At 37.1% G+C, this 17,352-nt stretch overlaps 1 protein-coding gene across 1 annotated transcript; it reads right to left on the reverse strand.

The window, feature by feature from the left end:
* Positions 1 to 3,416: 3,416 nt before the first annotated feature.
* LOC125079483 (olfactory receptor-like protein OLF2) lies at positions 3,417 to 4,352 on the reverse strand. Its single transcript, XM_047693113.1, has one exon. The coding sequence runs from the start codon at positions 4,350 to 4,352 to the stop codon at positions 3,417 to 3,419; it is 936 nt and encodes a 311-aa protein (XP_047549069.1).
* Between the last annotated feature and the right edge of the window lie 13,000 nt (positions 4,353 to 17,352).

Raw genomic sequence — 17,352 nt, forward strand, 5'->3', positions numbered from 1 at the left:
TGAGCCAGGAGGAGGTAAAAGCAGACTTTGTTGAAGATATATATATAGAGAGATACAGATGGAACATCCAGGAGACTTGGAAAAGGAAAAAGGGAGACTTGTCTTCGGGGTATGGTGTTTTTACTGGCGATTGTGGTCTGGTGCATGTATCTTTTCAGGCAACAGGAACTGGTCAGAAGGATGGAGTCAAGGGTGTTTTTCCTACATCAGTCATTCCCTGAAGCCAGGGGTCTTGGCCCTGAGATAGGGACAGTGGTCTGGAATAGGCACATGATGGCTCTGCTCAGTCATTCTCTATACATCATCTACTGTGCTGGCAGACTCCAGTGACATCTCTACATCTGTGTCCCTTACAAGGAGGACATATGCTATTCATATTATGAGGCATGTGGAGAGTGGGGTGGGTTGTAGGGGCTAGAAGAATAGAAGTCAGGAAAAAAAAAAAAAACGGAAAGATATCTAGGTTTTTCTCTTACAGGGTCCCTTCGGGTTCCTCTGTCTCAATTTGATCATGAGCAAACCGGAGCAGAGCCAAGTTAAATCGTCAAATACCTCGTAAACACCCAAATAAGAGCTCTTTGGTAACATTATTTTCCAAATAATTTGTATGTCTTTCACCTTCCCCTACACATAGCACCCACAACTAACTTTATGTGCTTACATATATGATACAAAAATATATTTGAGGCACATACTTGAACCCAGTGTTTTATTTTGCCTCCGTGAATTTAATAAAAATTAACTTTTTTTTTTTTATATTCCTTTCTTTTTTTACCTGGATGGTATGGTGGTGTTGAGTAACGAGATAAAAATACACAGTCGTTAAACTCTGAGTATTCATCACCCGACATTGAGGGGAATGATTTAGGAAACAGTTGGATTCGACAATGCTTTAGGCATAGGGTGGTATGTGAACCAAGCTTAGTAAGTGCTGGAGGGAAGGAACGCCTGTGGAGGAAATGACTGAGCTGTGAATTGCAGCACTATAATCCAGCCACACTGGTTGTCTTTAAATTCCACAAAGGACTTGGTCCTGCCTCCCTCAGGACCCTCTAATTGCTGATCCATCAGCATAGAATGCTTTCTCTACCTACCTGCATCCATCTGCCTATTCCCTACTTATCTTTTAGATCCCATATTAATTGTCTGCATTGACAAGAAGTACTTTTTTTTTTAAAGATTTTATTTGTTTATTTGACAGACAGATCACAAGTAGGCAGAGAAGCAGGCAGAGAGAGAGAGAGAGGAGGAAGCAGGTTCCCTGCTGAGCAGAGAGCCCAATGCGGGGCTCGATCCCAGGACCCTGGGATCATGACCTGAGCCGAAGGCAGAGGCTTTAACCCACTGAGCCACCCAGGCGCCCCAGCAAGAAGTACTTTTTAACTTCTGTTTTGTTTTGGGAGGCAAATTAATGCTCAGAGTGTTAGTTTGTCTTTGCACACACACAAGTCCACCGTGAGAACTTTCCTAGCCTATAGCACATACAACAATGTCTTTTAATAAGACGATAAAGGAATTAAATACTCCAGTCAATGATAGAGTAATTGCAGTATGGCTCCAGGCAGGGGAAGGAATGAAGTCCAGATTTAGTCGAAGTAGACTTTTATAGGAGTTGGTACCCAGGAGAGATGGCTTAGTGAACCCAGAGCTGATGTCCAGCTCCCTGGACAAAAATAATTTTTTTTTTAATTTTTGGGCAAAAATAAAAGCCCCCTACTGCTAGAGGGTGTTGCTAGGGAACGACAAAATCAGCTGATGAGCAGGATGATCTTCACAGGCTGCTACCTGGCTCTCTGCTACCACCACTGCCAGTAGAAGAGTCACCTTTACCAGGCAGGAGCTAGTTGCTCCAAGGTCATTGGAGAGCTAAGTATAGTCAACATGCAATTTACATTAGGCTCATGTGTGCAACAGAGTGATTCCACACATTACTCAGGGCTCACCAGAAGTGTGTTCCTCATCTGTTGCCAACGGTGTTGCTGTAATATTATTGACTATATTATCTATACTGTACTTTTCAATCTCTGTGACATAGTTTATAACTGAAAGTTTGTGCCTCTTAATCCCCTTCACCAGTGTTGCCCACCTCCTCAACCCACAACCCCTTTGGGAAACAGTAGTTTGTTTTGTGTGCTTCTGCTTTTTGTTTGCTTGTTTATTCATTTGGGGTTTTGTTTTTTGTTTTTTGTTTTTTAGATTCCACGTGTAAGTGAATTCATATGGTATTTGTCTTTCTCTGTCTGACTTATTTCACTTAGCATACAATCCTCTAGGTCTGTCCATGTCTGCAAATGGCAAGATGTCATTCTGTGTTATGACTGAATAATATTCCACTTCATGTATCTATATCCATCCCACACCTTCTTTATCCGTTTGTCTATTAATGGACACTGGCTTGCTTTCATATCTTGTTTATTGTAAATAGCACTGCAGTAAACATAGAGGTACATATTGTAGCTTTGTCCAGACAGTACTTTCTCAGGGAGTCCTCCCAAGTCTCAGTACTTATAGTTTAAGTGCCCCTTTGCCAAAGTTGATTCTTCATGTGTTTTTAGTAACAAGCCCCCTGAGCAGTTGAGCTACTGAATTATTATAAATGAAAACAGATGAGGTAACAAAATCCTAGAAGACATATTTCATTCTTGCATGAAAACAGCATTACTCTTTATTTTTTATGATTTTTTAAAAATTTATTTGAGTGAGACAGAGCTCTTGTATGAGGAGGGGCAAAAGGAAAAGGAGAGAAACTCAAGCAGACTCTGTGCTGACCACAGAGCCCAGTGCAGAGCTCAACCTCACCATCCTGAGATCACGATCTGAGCTAAAACTCAGGAGTCAGATGCCCAACAGAATAAGCCACCTAGTTGTCCCTAGCTTTGCTCTAAAAAACAATTTTATTTTGTCATAAACAAGTAAATTTGTCAACTCAAACAACAATTTCCTTCACTGGATTTGAACAACGTACTTTGGATTTATACTGTCTAGTATTTTTTCTTACATTATGGGTAATTATAGTTCATTATAAACAATTTAGTATTACTTAATTAAATTATAATTTACATTAGGCAATAATATTTATTAGTAAATAAGCTGCCAGATTCATCATGAAATTCAGAACACGTAAAGATACTTAGAAAATATTCAAGAACATTTAGAAAATCCAGTTCATGCACAAATGAAAGATTGAGGAAAAGAAATTTTGCAAAGTAGGAGTCTAGAAATTTCCCACAAATAAGGAGTACCAAATATAAATTCAAGACATAAAATGAATCATGGAGTACTTAGGGAATGATATATTATGGCATGACTGGTAAATGTATAAATACTCATTGAATCACACCACAGTAGTCAAAATGATTTTGATTTCCATGAATTATAGTGTAAGATTGGGAGAAAAAATACATACATGTATGTTTTCAATGAAACCACTTTTTACTTTTAAGGTTCTTCAAGGCATCTTTCACATCCTTGTTCCGTAGGCTATAAATCAGAGGGTTTAGCATGGGAATCACGAGGGAGTAAAACAATGAAATAATTTTGTCTTGATCAAGAGAGTAGGAAGAACTCGGCCGGAAATACATAAAGAGCAGAGTTCCCTGGAAAATCGCAACAGCTGTTAAGTGGGAGGTGCAGGTGGAGAAAGCTTTGAACCTCCCCTCCGCAGAGTTGATCTTTATCACTGCTAGGATGATATAGCAGTAAGACACAAACAGCCCTGAAAGAGTAATCAGTTCAATGAAGCCAAAAATGGTGAATATCACTAACTCATTAACCCGTATGTCTGAGCAAGACAACACGAGGAGAGGTGGGACATCACAGAAGAAATGGTTAATCACATTAGACCCACAGAAACAGAGCCGGAATGTTAGTATGGTATTTACTGAAGCGTCCACAATTGCCACCATGTAAACCCCAGCCATGAGCAAGGAGCACAGTCTGCTGGACATGCTGACCGTGTAGAGCAAGGGGTTGCTAATGGCTTTGTACCGGTCAAAGGCCATCGCTGCCAGCAGCAGACACTCAGAATCTACAAAGGTACAGAACACCAACCATTGCAGAGCACAGCCATAGAAGGGAATTGACTTGTTCTTGGCAATGAAGCCTACCAGCATCCTGGGTCCAACTGCTGTAGAGTAACAGAGGTCACTGAAGGAGAGGTGGCTGAGGAAGAAATACATGGGTGTGTGAAGGTGGGAATCCATTCTGATTAAAACGATCATCCCCAGGTTTGCAATAAGAATGATTAGATAGACAATAAGAAATGTGATAAATAGAGTCATTTTAACTCCAGGGTCATTGCTAATTCCCAAGAGAAGGAATTCATTCATAGAAGAGCAATTTTTTCCATCCATTCCCCTTAATTCTTCCAAAATGCTACAGAAATGATCAAGAAATGGTAGACTGAAGTTCTAAGTCTTCTTGACACTCAGAAAATTATCATCTGTAAAGCAAAAAGGATTTATTTCAGTATATCATATTCTTTATGGTCTTATTCTTCAGACAGTCCAGACAAGTTTCACTGTTTGGTTGCTGACAAAAGTTACAGTATTTGGGATAGAACAAAAGAAAGTCTGATTCCAAATTTGGAGATTGTCCATAAGGTATATAATCTGGGTGCACCTGCATAGCTTTATCCCAGTGGGCAATCGTGAATGAAAGCTCATTACAAATCAAATATTACATGAAAGGAATACCTCAATTAAAAACAAGTTTGGAGGGGCACCTGGGTGGCTCAGCAGGTTAAAGCCTCTGCCTTCAACTCAGGTCATGATCCCGGGGTTCTGGGATCGAGCCCCGCATCTGGCTCTCTGTTCAGCGGGGAGCCTGCTTCCTCCTCTCTCTCTGCCTGCCTCTCTGCCTTCTGCCTACTTGTGATCTCTGTCTGTCAAATAAATAAATGAAATCTTAAAAAAAAACCAAGTTTGGAATATGCATTCTTATATTTTAAAAATAAATATCTAATTGACCATAAAGTGATTACATTTACTGAGTTCTTGAAGAATCATGATCTGTTTAAGCCTCTGTGTTAAGTTCAGAAACAATAAACATCTCTCTGATCTAAGAATAATGAGCGAAATATGTTTGTGACAGTTCCCATTCACACTGTTTTTAATATTTTTTGAGACATTAGATATATTTTAATAAACTTTTCTCTAGTAATATATTACTACTTTGCCATGTTTTTATTGCTTACAATCAGGAGTGACCTGATGCCAAAGGATGTTTCTCTTGGTCAGTTAAAAAAAAAAAAAAAAAAGAATACTAAAAACAAGTGAGAACTATAGTATTTAACACATACACTTCTGATTTCTTTGGATTTTAAACCTGACTTGTTTATTAAAAATAGAAGTGGGAACAGAAGTAATAAACGTATCTTTTATAGCCTTCTGTGTATGTGTGTGTGTGTGTGTGTGTGTGTGTGTGTGTGTGTGTGTGTGTGTGTTTGCATGGACCTGTCTTTCTGTTGGTGAAAACTGAAATATGGGTGATCTGATTTTGTTTCAGATTTGAATAAATACAATATGTGGTTCCTAGGGGGTTGAATTTATACAAATTAGCATTTGTGTTTTGACACCTCCACTATCACAGGTAAACAAAAGTAGAAAAAAAGCTTAACTTTCCATATACCCTTTTGCAATCATTGAAAAACCCAGTGTTTTTCTTTTTTAAATATGATTAAGATATAAATAAGTAAAATTGTTTATTTGCTAATCAAAATGAATCTGATTCACCCTACTTATATGAGAAATACCTCCCTTTTTGCCATTAGATTACAAACTATTAATCAAAGGAAATAAATTAAAAAAAATCATTTTTTTTAATATTTGATTCCTTATTTTTCCAAATATAAACATTTTTTCTTGACTCTTTAAATTTACTGATTCAGGGGTGCCTGGGTGGCTCAGTGGGTTAAAGCCTCTGCCTTCGGTTCGGGTCATGATCCCAGGGTCCTGGGATCGAGCCCCACATCAGGCTCTCTGCTCAGCAGGGAGCCTGCTTCCCCTTCTCTCTCTGCCTGCCTCTCTGCCTACTTGTGATCTCTGTCAAATAAATAAATAAAAATTAAAAAAAATAAATTTACTGATTCAGAAACCTACCTGTGATGGACAAATCCTTCTGTGCTTGCCCATAGCAGCTGAACAATACAGACAGGTTGCATTTTATTTTCACTCAGTGTCATTTGGGACTGAAGTCTCTCATGCCTTTGCCCTCACAATCTGTACTATACAAATCTAATTAATTAGATATCTAGTTCTGTGTTTTCCCTCATGAACGTTGCAACAATTTCAGCAAAGGCTGAATTTCAATTCTTTGCACTTGCACCGAATGGATCATCTTTAGGAAGATGAAATGATTTTTATAATATGATTCATTGCTACACTGAGTCCATACCATCTTCCTCCAGTCAGAGCAGACTTCCAATGAAACTCACATAGACTTTCTACTTAACTATTTTATCTGTTAACTATTATCTATTCTGTTAAATTTATTCCATTAATAAGTCTATTAAGTAAAATGATTATTTCCTGTTTTGTATTTGTATCCTGTTTCCTTTCTTTCTGAAACAAATTCTTTCACCTTTTCACTTAGAAACATAACGATTCTTCAGTGGTTATATTAATACATTTTTTTCATAAGTATGTGTAATTCCATTTATTCAACCACATCACCTAACTGGATTTCAATTATTTATGACTATCATATCCACCGTGCATGGCACTTTCTCTTGCATTATCTTTCTTTTATTTAGATATGTGTCTACATTGTAAGTTCTTTAGTAGTAATAGCTGCCCTGAGCTAATTTCTGTATATCCTGCAGCCCTAGCACCAGCACCGGTACAATTAAAGTCTAATTGAATCTTTGTTCTGAAATCTCTTAGGTAGAAAGGCTCATGAGTGATGGACAAATATTTGAAATAAAGAGGTTTTGCACACTGTTTCAACTAATATAGATCACATATGTGTGCATGGAAGAGGGTTTAAGAAAAAACAAGATTCTATTCATTTCTTAAAATTTTTCTTTGATATTATTTCAATTTTTACAAAGTTGAGAAGTTTGGGAGTATAATTTTGTGTCCTCTCCAAATCCCTTCCAACAGTTATGATGTAATATTCAATGATGTCTGAACCTTTTCCTGTCCTTTTGGTCCCTGGGACTATTGATGACCATCAGCAGTAACCAGAGCTAACCCACCCTCCCCACTGACCTGACTGGTATAAACTTTCATCTACCTTTCCTTTCTGTAATGTGAAAATCAAGTATCTCTTCAATCAGTGCATTTTGTTCTGTGTGTGCTTGCAAGGAATAAGAAAAATTCATTCACATGTACCTATGTATTTAATTTAAATATATGAAAAGCTAATAGCAAAAGAATGGGAAAATGAGAATTTCCAAGGTTCTCCTACTGATGATGATAGTTGTGTCTAATTAAAGATGGTTTCAAATTCTCTGACATTTCTCCCATGATGTCTTTTCCTCATCCCATTAAATTGGGCTGCCCTTTGGCTGCTTTGATGAATCCAGTACAGAAAAAATAACTATCTTTCTGGGAATAGCTTTCAAGAGGCATATAGTTTTTTTACAATTATATTTTTAACAAAGTTAATAGTAATCAAATTAGAAACAAAGAGATGCTCCTGAATAGGGGAATAAATAAATGGATTAACATAGTTCCATGATGTGGAACATTATATAATCATTAAAAAGGAATACATTAGAGTCCTGTATGCTGGTGCAGAAGGATTTGCAAAAGACTACAGTTAATTGGGAAATTTAACATGTGATGAATTATATATACACTATTTTCTGAAAAGCAAGTGATGATCATATACTTACTAATGAATGGGCATGATGAAAAATAAAAGAAAAATAACAAGCTGTTATCAGCTTGAGGTGTATATTAGGAAAAAAAGATTTAGCGTACTGGAGAGGAATGTGTGGAATCTAGTAATAAGGGGATAGATTATCACTAAGAAAATAAAATTCAAAAGTCTATAAGATAATCTCATTTAAAAAATTGTGTGTGTGTGTGTTGTGTGTGTGTGTCTTTTCATTTATGTGTTTCCATGACTGTATTGTTTCCTAGTTTTACTGAGGCACAATTGACATGTAACATTGTACAGGTTTCTCCCACTTTTTGAAAGTTTGTGTCATACCACATCCTTTTTACAAAAGACCTACATTTGTACCTGCTTTTGCTAACTTCTCTGATGTGTGGGAGTCACTCAGTTTCTTGATCTCTTTCAGAGGGAACTGTACCATGTGTAGCTATTCATTTGGTGTGTCTGTGGGAAGAGAGGTGTTGGAGCCTCCTATGGTACCCTATTTAAAGACTTCCCCTTGGCCCTGATAATATTGCCTTTGGAAATAGCTATTTGCCATCGGTCTCTGTGGATAAGTGAGAAGGATGTGATGTAGAGTGACTAAGAAGGCAAAGGAATGATGAGGATTGAAGTTCACAAGTGAAAATACATAAAGCCTTTTGATACGGTGTCCTCTATTTATGTAAAATACTGAGATAGTCATTATAGGCCATCTGCCCCAGCTTCTATTTGAGTCATGATTCCCTAAAAAATATTTTCCATAATATGTTATTCAATTTCACAAATTCACAGAGAGGAGGCCCACAACTAATTGAATGAGTCAATTCTACTTTTGTAATTCCATTTATAGGGCTTCAAATGTCCTATTCTCTAGTTTAAACCACTAGATTTGACAAAACAGCCAATACATAGATCAATCCATTTTTAGATGCTGTGATATATAGTTTTCATAAGGCAGAGAGATGAGTTAATCATAGGTTTACACACTCTTAAATTAGTAGTAATCCACTGACAACACATATTTCTGGGGCAATAAACTTCAAACATTTTCTACCATGCTGCTACTGATAAGGAATATCTCCGAAAGAGGATGTGTTAATTGGAAAAGCTCATAGAGGTGGAAACCTTACAGCATTTTATTAAAAAAAAAATAATAAAATTGTCCATAGGTTTTTGTAGTAGTAGTTGTTGTTGTTTTTCCATCATGATACTTTGTGAAAATTCAGAGCATCCTACAAATACTCCTTTGAAAGCCAAAGAATCTTCTTGGGCTTTGCTTCCATTCTGAAATGTTTTCACACAAAGGCATTTTGCAACAGCAACGAAAAAATTGAAGACATTCATTGACTTGTAACTTCTGCAATGGTAATGGTTAATTAAGAATGTCTTTTTAAAAAATATTTTATTTATTTTACAAGTAGGCGGAGAGGCAGGCAGAGAGAGAGAGAGAGGAAGAAGCAGGCTCCCTGCTGAGCAGAGAGCCCAATGCGGAACTTGATCCCAGGACTCTGAGATCATGACCTCAGCCGAAGGCAGAGGCTTTAACCCACTGAGCCACCCAGGTGCCCCAAGTTAAATTCATATTCTTAATAGAAGTCGTTGTTAAGTGCATTTACTCTAAGGCTGTAACTATTCATGAGCCAAGTTACAAAAGCAGAAATCCTTGATGTATAACATTAGAAGAAATCACGTTACAATAACTATAAATGGGTGAATATACATAGCAGTTTGAGCAGGACAGTCACAGTTCACGCTTATTTTCCTGGCATCATTACTACTAGAAGCCCATCATCCTCAAGTGTCCCAACGTACACATTTACCCGGGCTCTACAGCATGTTTTTTGGATTTGTACAGTATTCTCTTCAGAAAAATAACAGTAACCCAAGGAAATGGCTGGAGACCTTTAAAAGGTAAAACGATTCCATCTTTAAGAGCTGTGATGGTTTAGGGAAAAAAAATGGTACTAGGAAAAATGTCTGTGCCTATAAAGAATAATTACTTTTGGAGTATCATTTTTTATTATAATTACATTACTGTAATTTCCTTCTATAGAACTGGTGGTAGGATGAATACCCGGGGCACAGGGACCCTCATTTGTAATAAGAACAAGGTAATTCTTATGCAGACATAATAGGGAGCAAGTTTTGAAAGCACTGGCATTTCCTTAAATACATAGATATTTCCTCTACTATCTGCCACTATGTCTAAAATATCTCTGTACTCCAAACTCTTTTATTTAGGTTCAAATACATGCCGTATAATATGTTGTCTCAACAGGTTGATGCAGTACTTTGATTATCAGAAACTAGGACAGAGATAGATGAAATCAATAAATAGCAAGAATGCACTTGGTACTTGGTAACTGACTTACAGATGTAACTGTTAGAATATTCTTTCTATTCTCCTTAATAGCGTGGCTGGGTTACGGACATGGGGGAAGGTATGTGCTATGGTGAGTGCTGTGAATTGCGTAAAACCAATGATTCACAGACCTGTACCCCTGAAGCAAAGGATACATTGTATGTTAATAAAAATAATTAATTAAAATTAAAATTTAAAATAATAATAATTTGCAGGGATAGTGTTTACCATCATTTCTCTCTCTCTCTCACACACACAGGCTGATATATCTATATCTACATCTATCTATATCAATCTATCTACATCTATCTCATTCTATATATAGATATCTATATATATATATATATATATATATCTGAATTGAAATCAAATATCTTTTGGCCATATTTAACAGATGGTGATTGTGTTTAAAATTTGTAAACATGCATTAAATATGGTAATACCATAAAACCTTTATCTTGAGTTCATGTCTTTATTATAAAAATAATACGGGCCTGTGTTTAACTGGAGAAAAGTCAACCTGAATAAAAATGACGGATAATGTGCAATTTCTTTTTGAAACTGAATGAGGAGAAAGTATACCATTTTTGTTCAATGACACTTAGGACTTACATTTCTAAAGTCTATCTTAATTCACTATGTCATAAAAATATGTAGTTAATTAAGATTTTCTTCACCATATATGAGACATTTGTTCTTTTTTTTTTTTTTTAAGATTTTATTTATTTATTTGACAGAGAGAGATCACAAGCAGGCAGAGAGGCATGTAGAGAGAGAGGAGGAAGCAGGCTCCCTGCTGAGCAGAGAGCCCGATGCGGGGCTCCATCCCAGGACCCTGAGATCATGACCTGAGCTGAAGGCAGCGGCTTAACCCACTGAGCCACCCAGGCGCCCCGAGACATTTGTTCTTTTATGTGAACTGAACATTTTTATTTTTATGAAAAAGGAAGATAACTAAAGAAAAATTAAATAATAAAACCACAAAAAACACATATTAATATTTACAACTGAACTAATGATGCTTTTCTTAGATGCACGAAAGACACACTAATGCTCCTTTTCCCTCCTGAAAGCAGGAACTAAATTTCCCATGTGGTACGTGTCTTCCTCTCTACCAGAAAGGAGATATCTTTAGAGCCAGAGAAATTCAGGTTCAAAAAGGATATATAAACAACCCTTGTTACTTCTTTACTAGTTTACTACCCAAGTTGGAACATCTTTATATTGTTTCTTTGTATAGAATATATAAAAGCTGTTTACTGAGTCTCCTATTTCTGTAAGTACGGGAGCATACACAATTAAATTTGTTTTTCTCCTGTTAATCTTTTTTATGCTAATTTAATTATTAGACTGGCCAGAGAACCTGGAAGGGAAGAAAGGAAAAGTCTACCTTTTCTATAATATACAATTCTTTATATCATACATAACTGGAAATGAGTGAAAATGTGCATATATGATTCCTCATGTGCTGTGTTTCTTTATGGAAATGGACTTAAGAGAAAAAAGAGACCATTTTGGGGAGTTGCTTTCAAATGCTAGGAGTTTTCATGAATTATTTCTCTCATTATTATAAAATATCACATATTTATGATGTTATCTCATCTATTCCAACTGGTTATTAATAACCCCCTCATACAGATGCAGACATTGGCATCTGGAGTTGGTTTTTCTGCCTGCAAAGCTTTTGCTCTCAATAGATTCCTGATGACAGCATCATGAAAAATCCCTCTTTGGCAATAATTCTCTCGGCTAATCTCATGGAAGGCTCACATGTGTTTACCTTAAAGTCTCCTTTGAAAACTAACAAACCAGTGATGACAGCTTCTCAGGGTTCTAAGCAACTGGGAGCTACTCTAAGTGTGCTCTGTAATGCAGCAGCATTTCAGCCTGCATGATTGATGACTGAGGGAAGCATGGAAGGAGGGTCACCAAATGGAGACATAGTCTGTGCTTATATTACAACTGAACTCTTGAACATCACTTGCACTGGTGCAGAGAGAACATAATGAGGAGGGGGCTGCATTGCAGAATTCCAGAGACTAAAGAGAAAATAAGAATATTGGTGACCCTGAGGCTGTGCACCATGGCAGCCCCAGGCAATAATCTCCCGACTGGCCATATTCTGAGTGACCTTTTACAATATGCTAAACAGGACACTATACCTGACATCACAGATTGCTACTGTTGGTAGATATGTCCAGATAATGTGTAATAATTATGCATACCAGCTATGTTTTCTGAGTCTTTTTTTTTTTAAGAGTATTTATTTATTTGACAGGCAGAGATCACAAGTAGACAGAGTGGCCGGAAGAGAGAGGAAGGGAAGCAGAGAACCTGACATGGGGCTCAATCCCAGGACCCTGAGATCACGACCTGAGCTGAAGGCAGAGGCTTAACCCACTGAGCCACCCAGGTGCCCCAGGAGTTTCTTTTCTTGAGTCCTCGGGGTACTCTCCTATTTATTCAGAAACTTCACCTGAGTTAGCAGGGGGTCGGCATTGCTTTTTGTTTGTTTTCTCTCTTTTATTAGTGTGTTGTTTTTGTTCCTTGTTTTCTATAAAGCTAGAACAATTCCCAACAAAATTAGTACCCTTTTAAATTTGGGAAGTGTGATAGTCCTGACACTAAGATACCAAAAGTATTGGTGAGGGAGATATTATGGATGCAAGGCAAAACCATGTAACCAATTGCTACTAATTGCCCATGGGTTCAACTCAAGAAACTGATCTATTTTTGTTACCCAAGACATTTTCTACCATTGTTTACTTCTTCAGTACCTATTTAGAGAATGTGAAATTGTCCTTGGTTCTTCCTTCCATTCTTTTCAAATTAATTGTTCCCTCAGGCACTCCCCTGTCTCCAGGGTCCTGAAAAATCCCTCAGGTCCATTTTGTTCAACCAGGAACTAACCTTAGCCTCTCAAACAGGGCTTCTCCTCAAGATCATGCAAACTAGGGGCGCTTGGGTGGCTCAGTGGGTTAAAGCCTCTGCCTTCGGCTCAAGATCATGCAAACTAACTTCCTTTCGAATACTCTTTCCCATGATTTACCCCTGAGCTTGTGTGACTAGATTATTATTACATGTTAGGTAGCCTAATTTAATTCCTGATGGATCTCTGTTTTAATTAAGAGTGGAGAAGTTCATTAAGAATGGAATTGAAAAAAGAATGTTTTTAGGAGACATTTTATACATGAGTTACAAGCAACTGAGAAAAAAATTATCTCTAACTACAGGTTTCTGAATAACCCTCATGATACGAAACAATCCTATATGTAGGCACCCATCCACCCAGATCACACTGTTTAGAATATAACTATCTGTCCCTGAAACATTGAGTATCGTGACAAAGAGTTCCTGGCATGATGTAGGTACCAAAGTTTACTAAGTTTCCCTGCTGCCGGAAGAAAGACTAGAAGTGCCTGTAGGTGGATAAAGGCATTGTTCTGGAAGCAAGTCAGAATTTTTAATAACATGAAGAATGTGCACTGAGATATTCTATGACATATGTGCATTGCATCAATTTTATGGATATATTGTGAACACTTACTGTGTTGAAGGAACACAAGATTTAAGAAAAACCCTGTGGTTGCTTACAATCTGATAGAAAATGTATTTTGTTTTAGAGAATATATTTGCAGTACATATAATTTTTATTTGGGAAACTACACTGCAAATTTTTCAGAAACAAAGATTCCTTTCACTCAGAACCAGGCCCAAAACAAAGAACCTTACTAGCATCTTTAGAAATCATCCCAAGAACCACTGCAAAATCATGTTGTAAGGACCTATTTTACTGTCCCTGCTCCCCTTCCCCAAGGGGACTTAAAAAACAAGTCCTGGAAACCAGCTCCAGGTGTGGAGGCCAAGAAAAACAAGGCTGTACCCACCTGGAGTCTAGCCATGACATAAGTACAGCCATCTTGGCAAAGCAAAAGCCGGCACCTGGCACTGTAAGAGTGGGTTAGTGTAAGAATGGCCATCCTGAAGGCCGGGAAGCCATTTTTCTGAGCGTCCCTAACCAGCCCACAGGTGCACGTAACTTGAGATAAGAGAAAGTAGCTAAAACCTAAGAAACAATCATACACAATCAGGGTGGTTAGGCGATGGCGCCACAGGGACCAGATGTTGAAGAAAAACAAAGAGTTAACTTGCAGAGATCACAATCCTGCAAGACAGGAGTCTCCCTTGGTTTGCAAATGTCCTGGTGATTTACAACAAAAAGGGCTGTCTCTTCAATGGCCCAATTTCCAGAGACAAATGGCTCAGTTCCTCAAGGCCTAAGGTCGCCCTCCCCACCATAAAACTGAGGGAGTCTGAGGCAGAAGGAAATGTAAATAAAGTTAAATTTCTTCTAAACCTAAATCTCACTTAACCGCCAGGATGGCGCCAGGGTAATGCCGGGGTGGCAAAAGGTTAAACAAAGTTAAACTGTCAAAGTGGGGTGCAAGAGATGTATGTAGCTATGGAAAAGTGCCTTGAAAATGCTATATAAACCCTTGGCTTTGAGTGCTCCGGGTCCTTGTTGAAACCCGCTGCGCCGGGCTGGATACTTGGACCCCAGCGAGCTGGAAATCAACCTCACTGTGTGACTTGCATTATCGAGAGTGTTCTCTGTCTAATTGAGGGGTGGTCGACTCTGTACCCTAACAATGTCTAGTGTGATAGGTCAATTTGTAAGTTTTTTTTTTTTAATTTCATAAGTCAGTGGTCACTTTATTTCTTAATGTTTCAAGATTTTATTTAAATTCTAGTCAGTTAACATATAGTGTAATATTAGTTTCAGGAATAGAATTAAGTGATTTTTCACTTCCATGTAACACACAGTGCTCATCACAAGGTCCCTTCTTAACAGCCATTATCCATTTAGCCCATCCCCCACCTAATTCCCATCCAGAAACCCTCAGTTTGTTCTCTGAAGTTAACAGTCTCTTTCATAGTTTGCCTTCTTCTCTTTTTTCTTTTTTTCTTTCTTCTAAAGAAGAAGTTTTGTTTCTTAAATTTCACCCATAAGTGAAATCGAATGGTATTTTACTTTCTCTGACTGACCTGTTGCACTTAGCAAAACACTATCAAGCTCCATCTATGTCATGGCAAATGGCAAGATTTCATTCTTTTTGATGGCTGAATAATATTCCATTATATAAATGTATAACATTCCATCATGTTAGGGTGTGTATGTGTGTATATGCATATATAATCTCACTATAGGTAGAATTTAAGAAACAAAACAAATGAGCAAAAGAAAAAAAGGAGAGAGAAAAAGAGTGACAAACCAGGAAACAGACTTTTAACTCTATATGGATATATCTTAGTTGTTTTCAGTCTAATACTATGATAAATAATGCAATGATGAACAATGATGAATATTTTGTACATGTGTTTGGGCAGACATTCACTCATTTCACTTCAGTATAAATCTGGGAATAGAATTTTTTGTCATAAGACATTTATATGTTCAGCATAGACAAGCATAGAGTTTTACAAAGGAAAATGCTTGTTCTCCTCTCTATTCTCAACATGTAAGAGCCCTGATTGGTCCACATCTTCCTCAATACTCAGCATTTCCACTGTTTACCCATTTTGCAATTCTATAGGTGAGTCATAATATACTACATTTAAGAATTCATTTTTATTCCTTGAATACCAAAAAAGTTGAATATCCACTCTAGAAATGTCTATGAAATTCTGAATTTTCATAAGTGTTCACTAAAATGTCTCATATTTACAAGTACTTGGCCTTCAGAAATTTATATTACCTGGCTTTACGTTTAGGGAGAGGAAGTCAATAATTAATTGAATCAGTCAGTTCTATTTTTGGAATTCCATTTCTAGGGTTTAAAAGTTTCTATTTTTTAGTTCAAACCCACTAGATCTGATAAAACAGTCAATATGTAGATCAAATCAATCTTTAGATGTTGCAATATATGGTTGTCACAAGGGAGCAAGGCTGGTTAATCAGATTACATATTAAAATTCTCCAAGTTTAAATAACAACCCCCCTACACTCCATTTTTCTTAGACTTGTATATTTAAAACATTTTTTCTCTTCCATGCTGCTGCTCATAAGTAACAATTTCTTTTTTTTTTTTTTTTTAAGATTTTATTTATTTATTTGACAGAGAGAGCACAAGTAGGCAGAGAGGCAGGCAGAGAGAGAGGAGGAAGCAGGCTCCCTGCCGAGCAGAGAGCCCCATGCGGGGCTCGATCCCAGGACTCTGAGATCATGACCTGAGCCGAAGGCAGCGGCTTAACCACTGAGCCACCCAGGTGCCCCATAAGTAACAATTTCAAAAGTATATCTGTTCATTGAAAAAATATGGTACAGATGGAAATCTTGTTATTAAAAAAATAAATTTCTTCACAGTTTTTTTTTTTTTTTCCAAGCATGGTATCTAGTGACAGGTCATAGTCTTCCACAAGTGCCCCCTTAAAAAAAAAAACAGAGAAACTGTTTCTTCTACTCTGAAATGTTTCTGCACAAAAATACTTAAAAATAGCAGCTACAAAATCTAAGAAATTCAATGGCTTTTAGCTTCTATGATTGTAATGGATAATTGAGTGTAATGGATAATGGTTCTTCCAACATAACAATATTTCCATGTTATTTCAACAAGCTGCCTTTTGCTTTAACCATCAGAAACTAGACTAAGCAAAGATGAAATAGAGCAATATCAAGAACACACACATGAATGCTCCTTACTTCTAGGGGAGTTAATATGTAGGTCTTTATTGATCTACTATTTTAGTATTCACAACCATTTTATGCACTTTCTTAAAAGTTGTAATATATATAACACAATAGAATGTATAATATGTGTATTCTGGCCACATGACTTACAATCATATAATTGCATTACTAACTTATGATAAATTCTCAAAAATGTTATCTAGTGTTTTTAATTTATTATTTACTTTCTCTTCCATTTGGTGCCCCAGTGTATAGGCAGGTGCTTTGGAAAATGGGGATGAAATGTTCAATCCTTGACAAAGAATGCTCCTGTCTCCTACTAGAAAAAGGGATTTCATAAACAGAATGATATTAAAACAGTGCTTAAAGTAGATGTTTTACTGGCATTACAAAAATGGACATTCAACGAGGACTAAGAAGGGGCAGAAAAGGAAGGAAATTTCCCTGAAGCATTGATAGAGGAGTTGATTTTTGATAA

Source organism: Lutra lutra, chromosome 10 (genome assembly GCF_902655055.1).
Source record: "Lutra lutra chromosome 10, mLutLut1.2, whole genome shotgun sequence".
Classification (NCBI taxonomy): domain Eukaryota; kingdom Metazoa; phylum Chordata; class Mammalia; order Carnivora; family Mustelidae; genus Lutra; species Lutra lutra.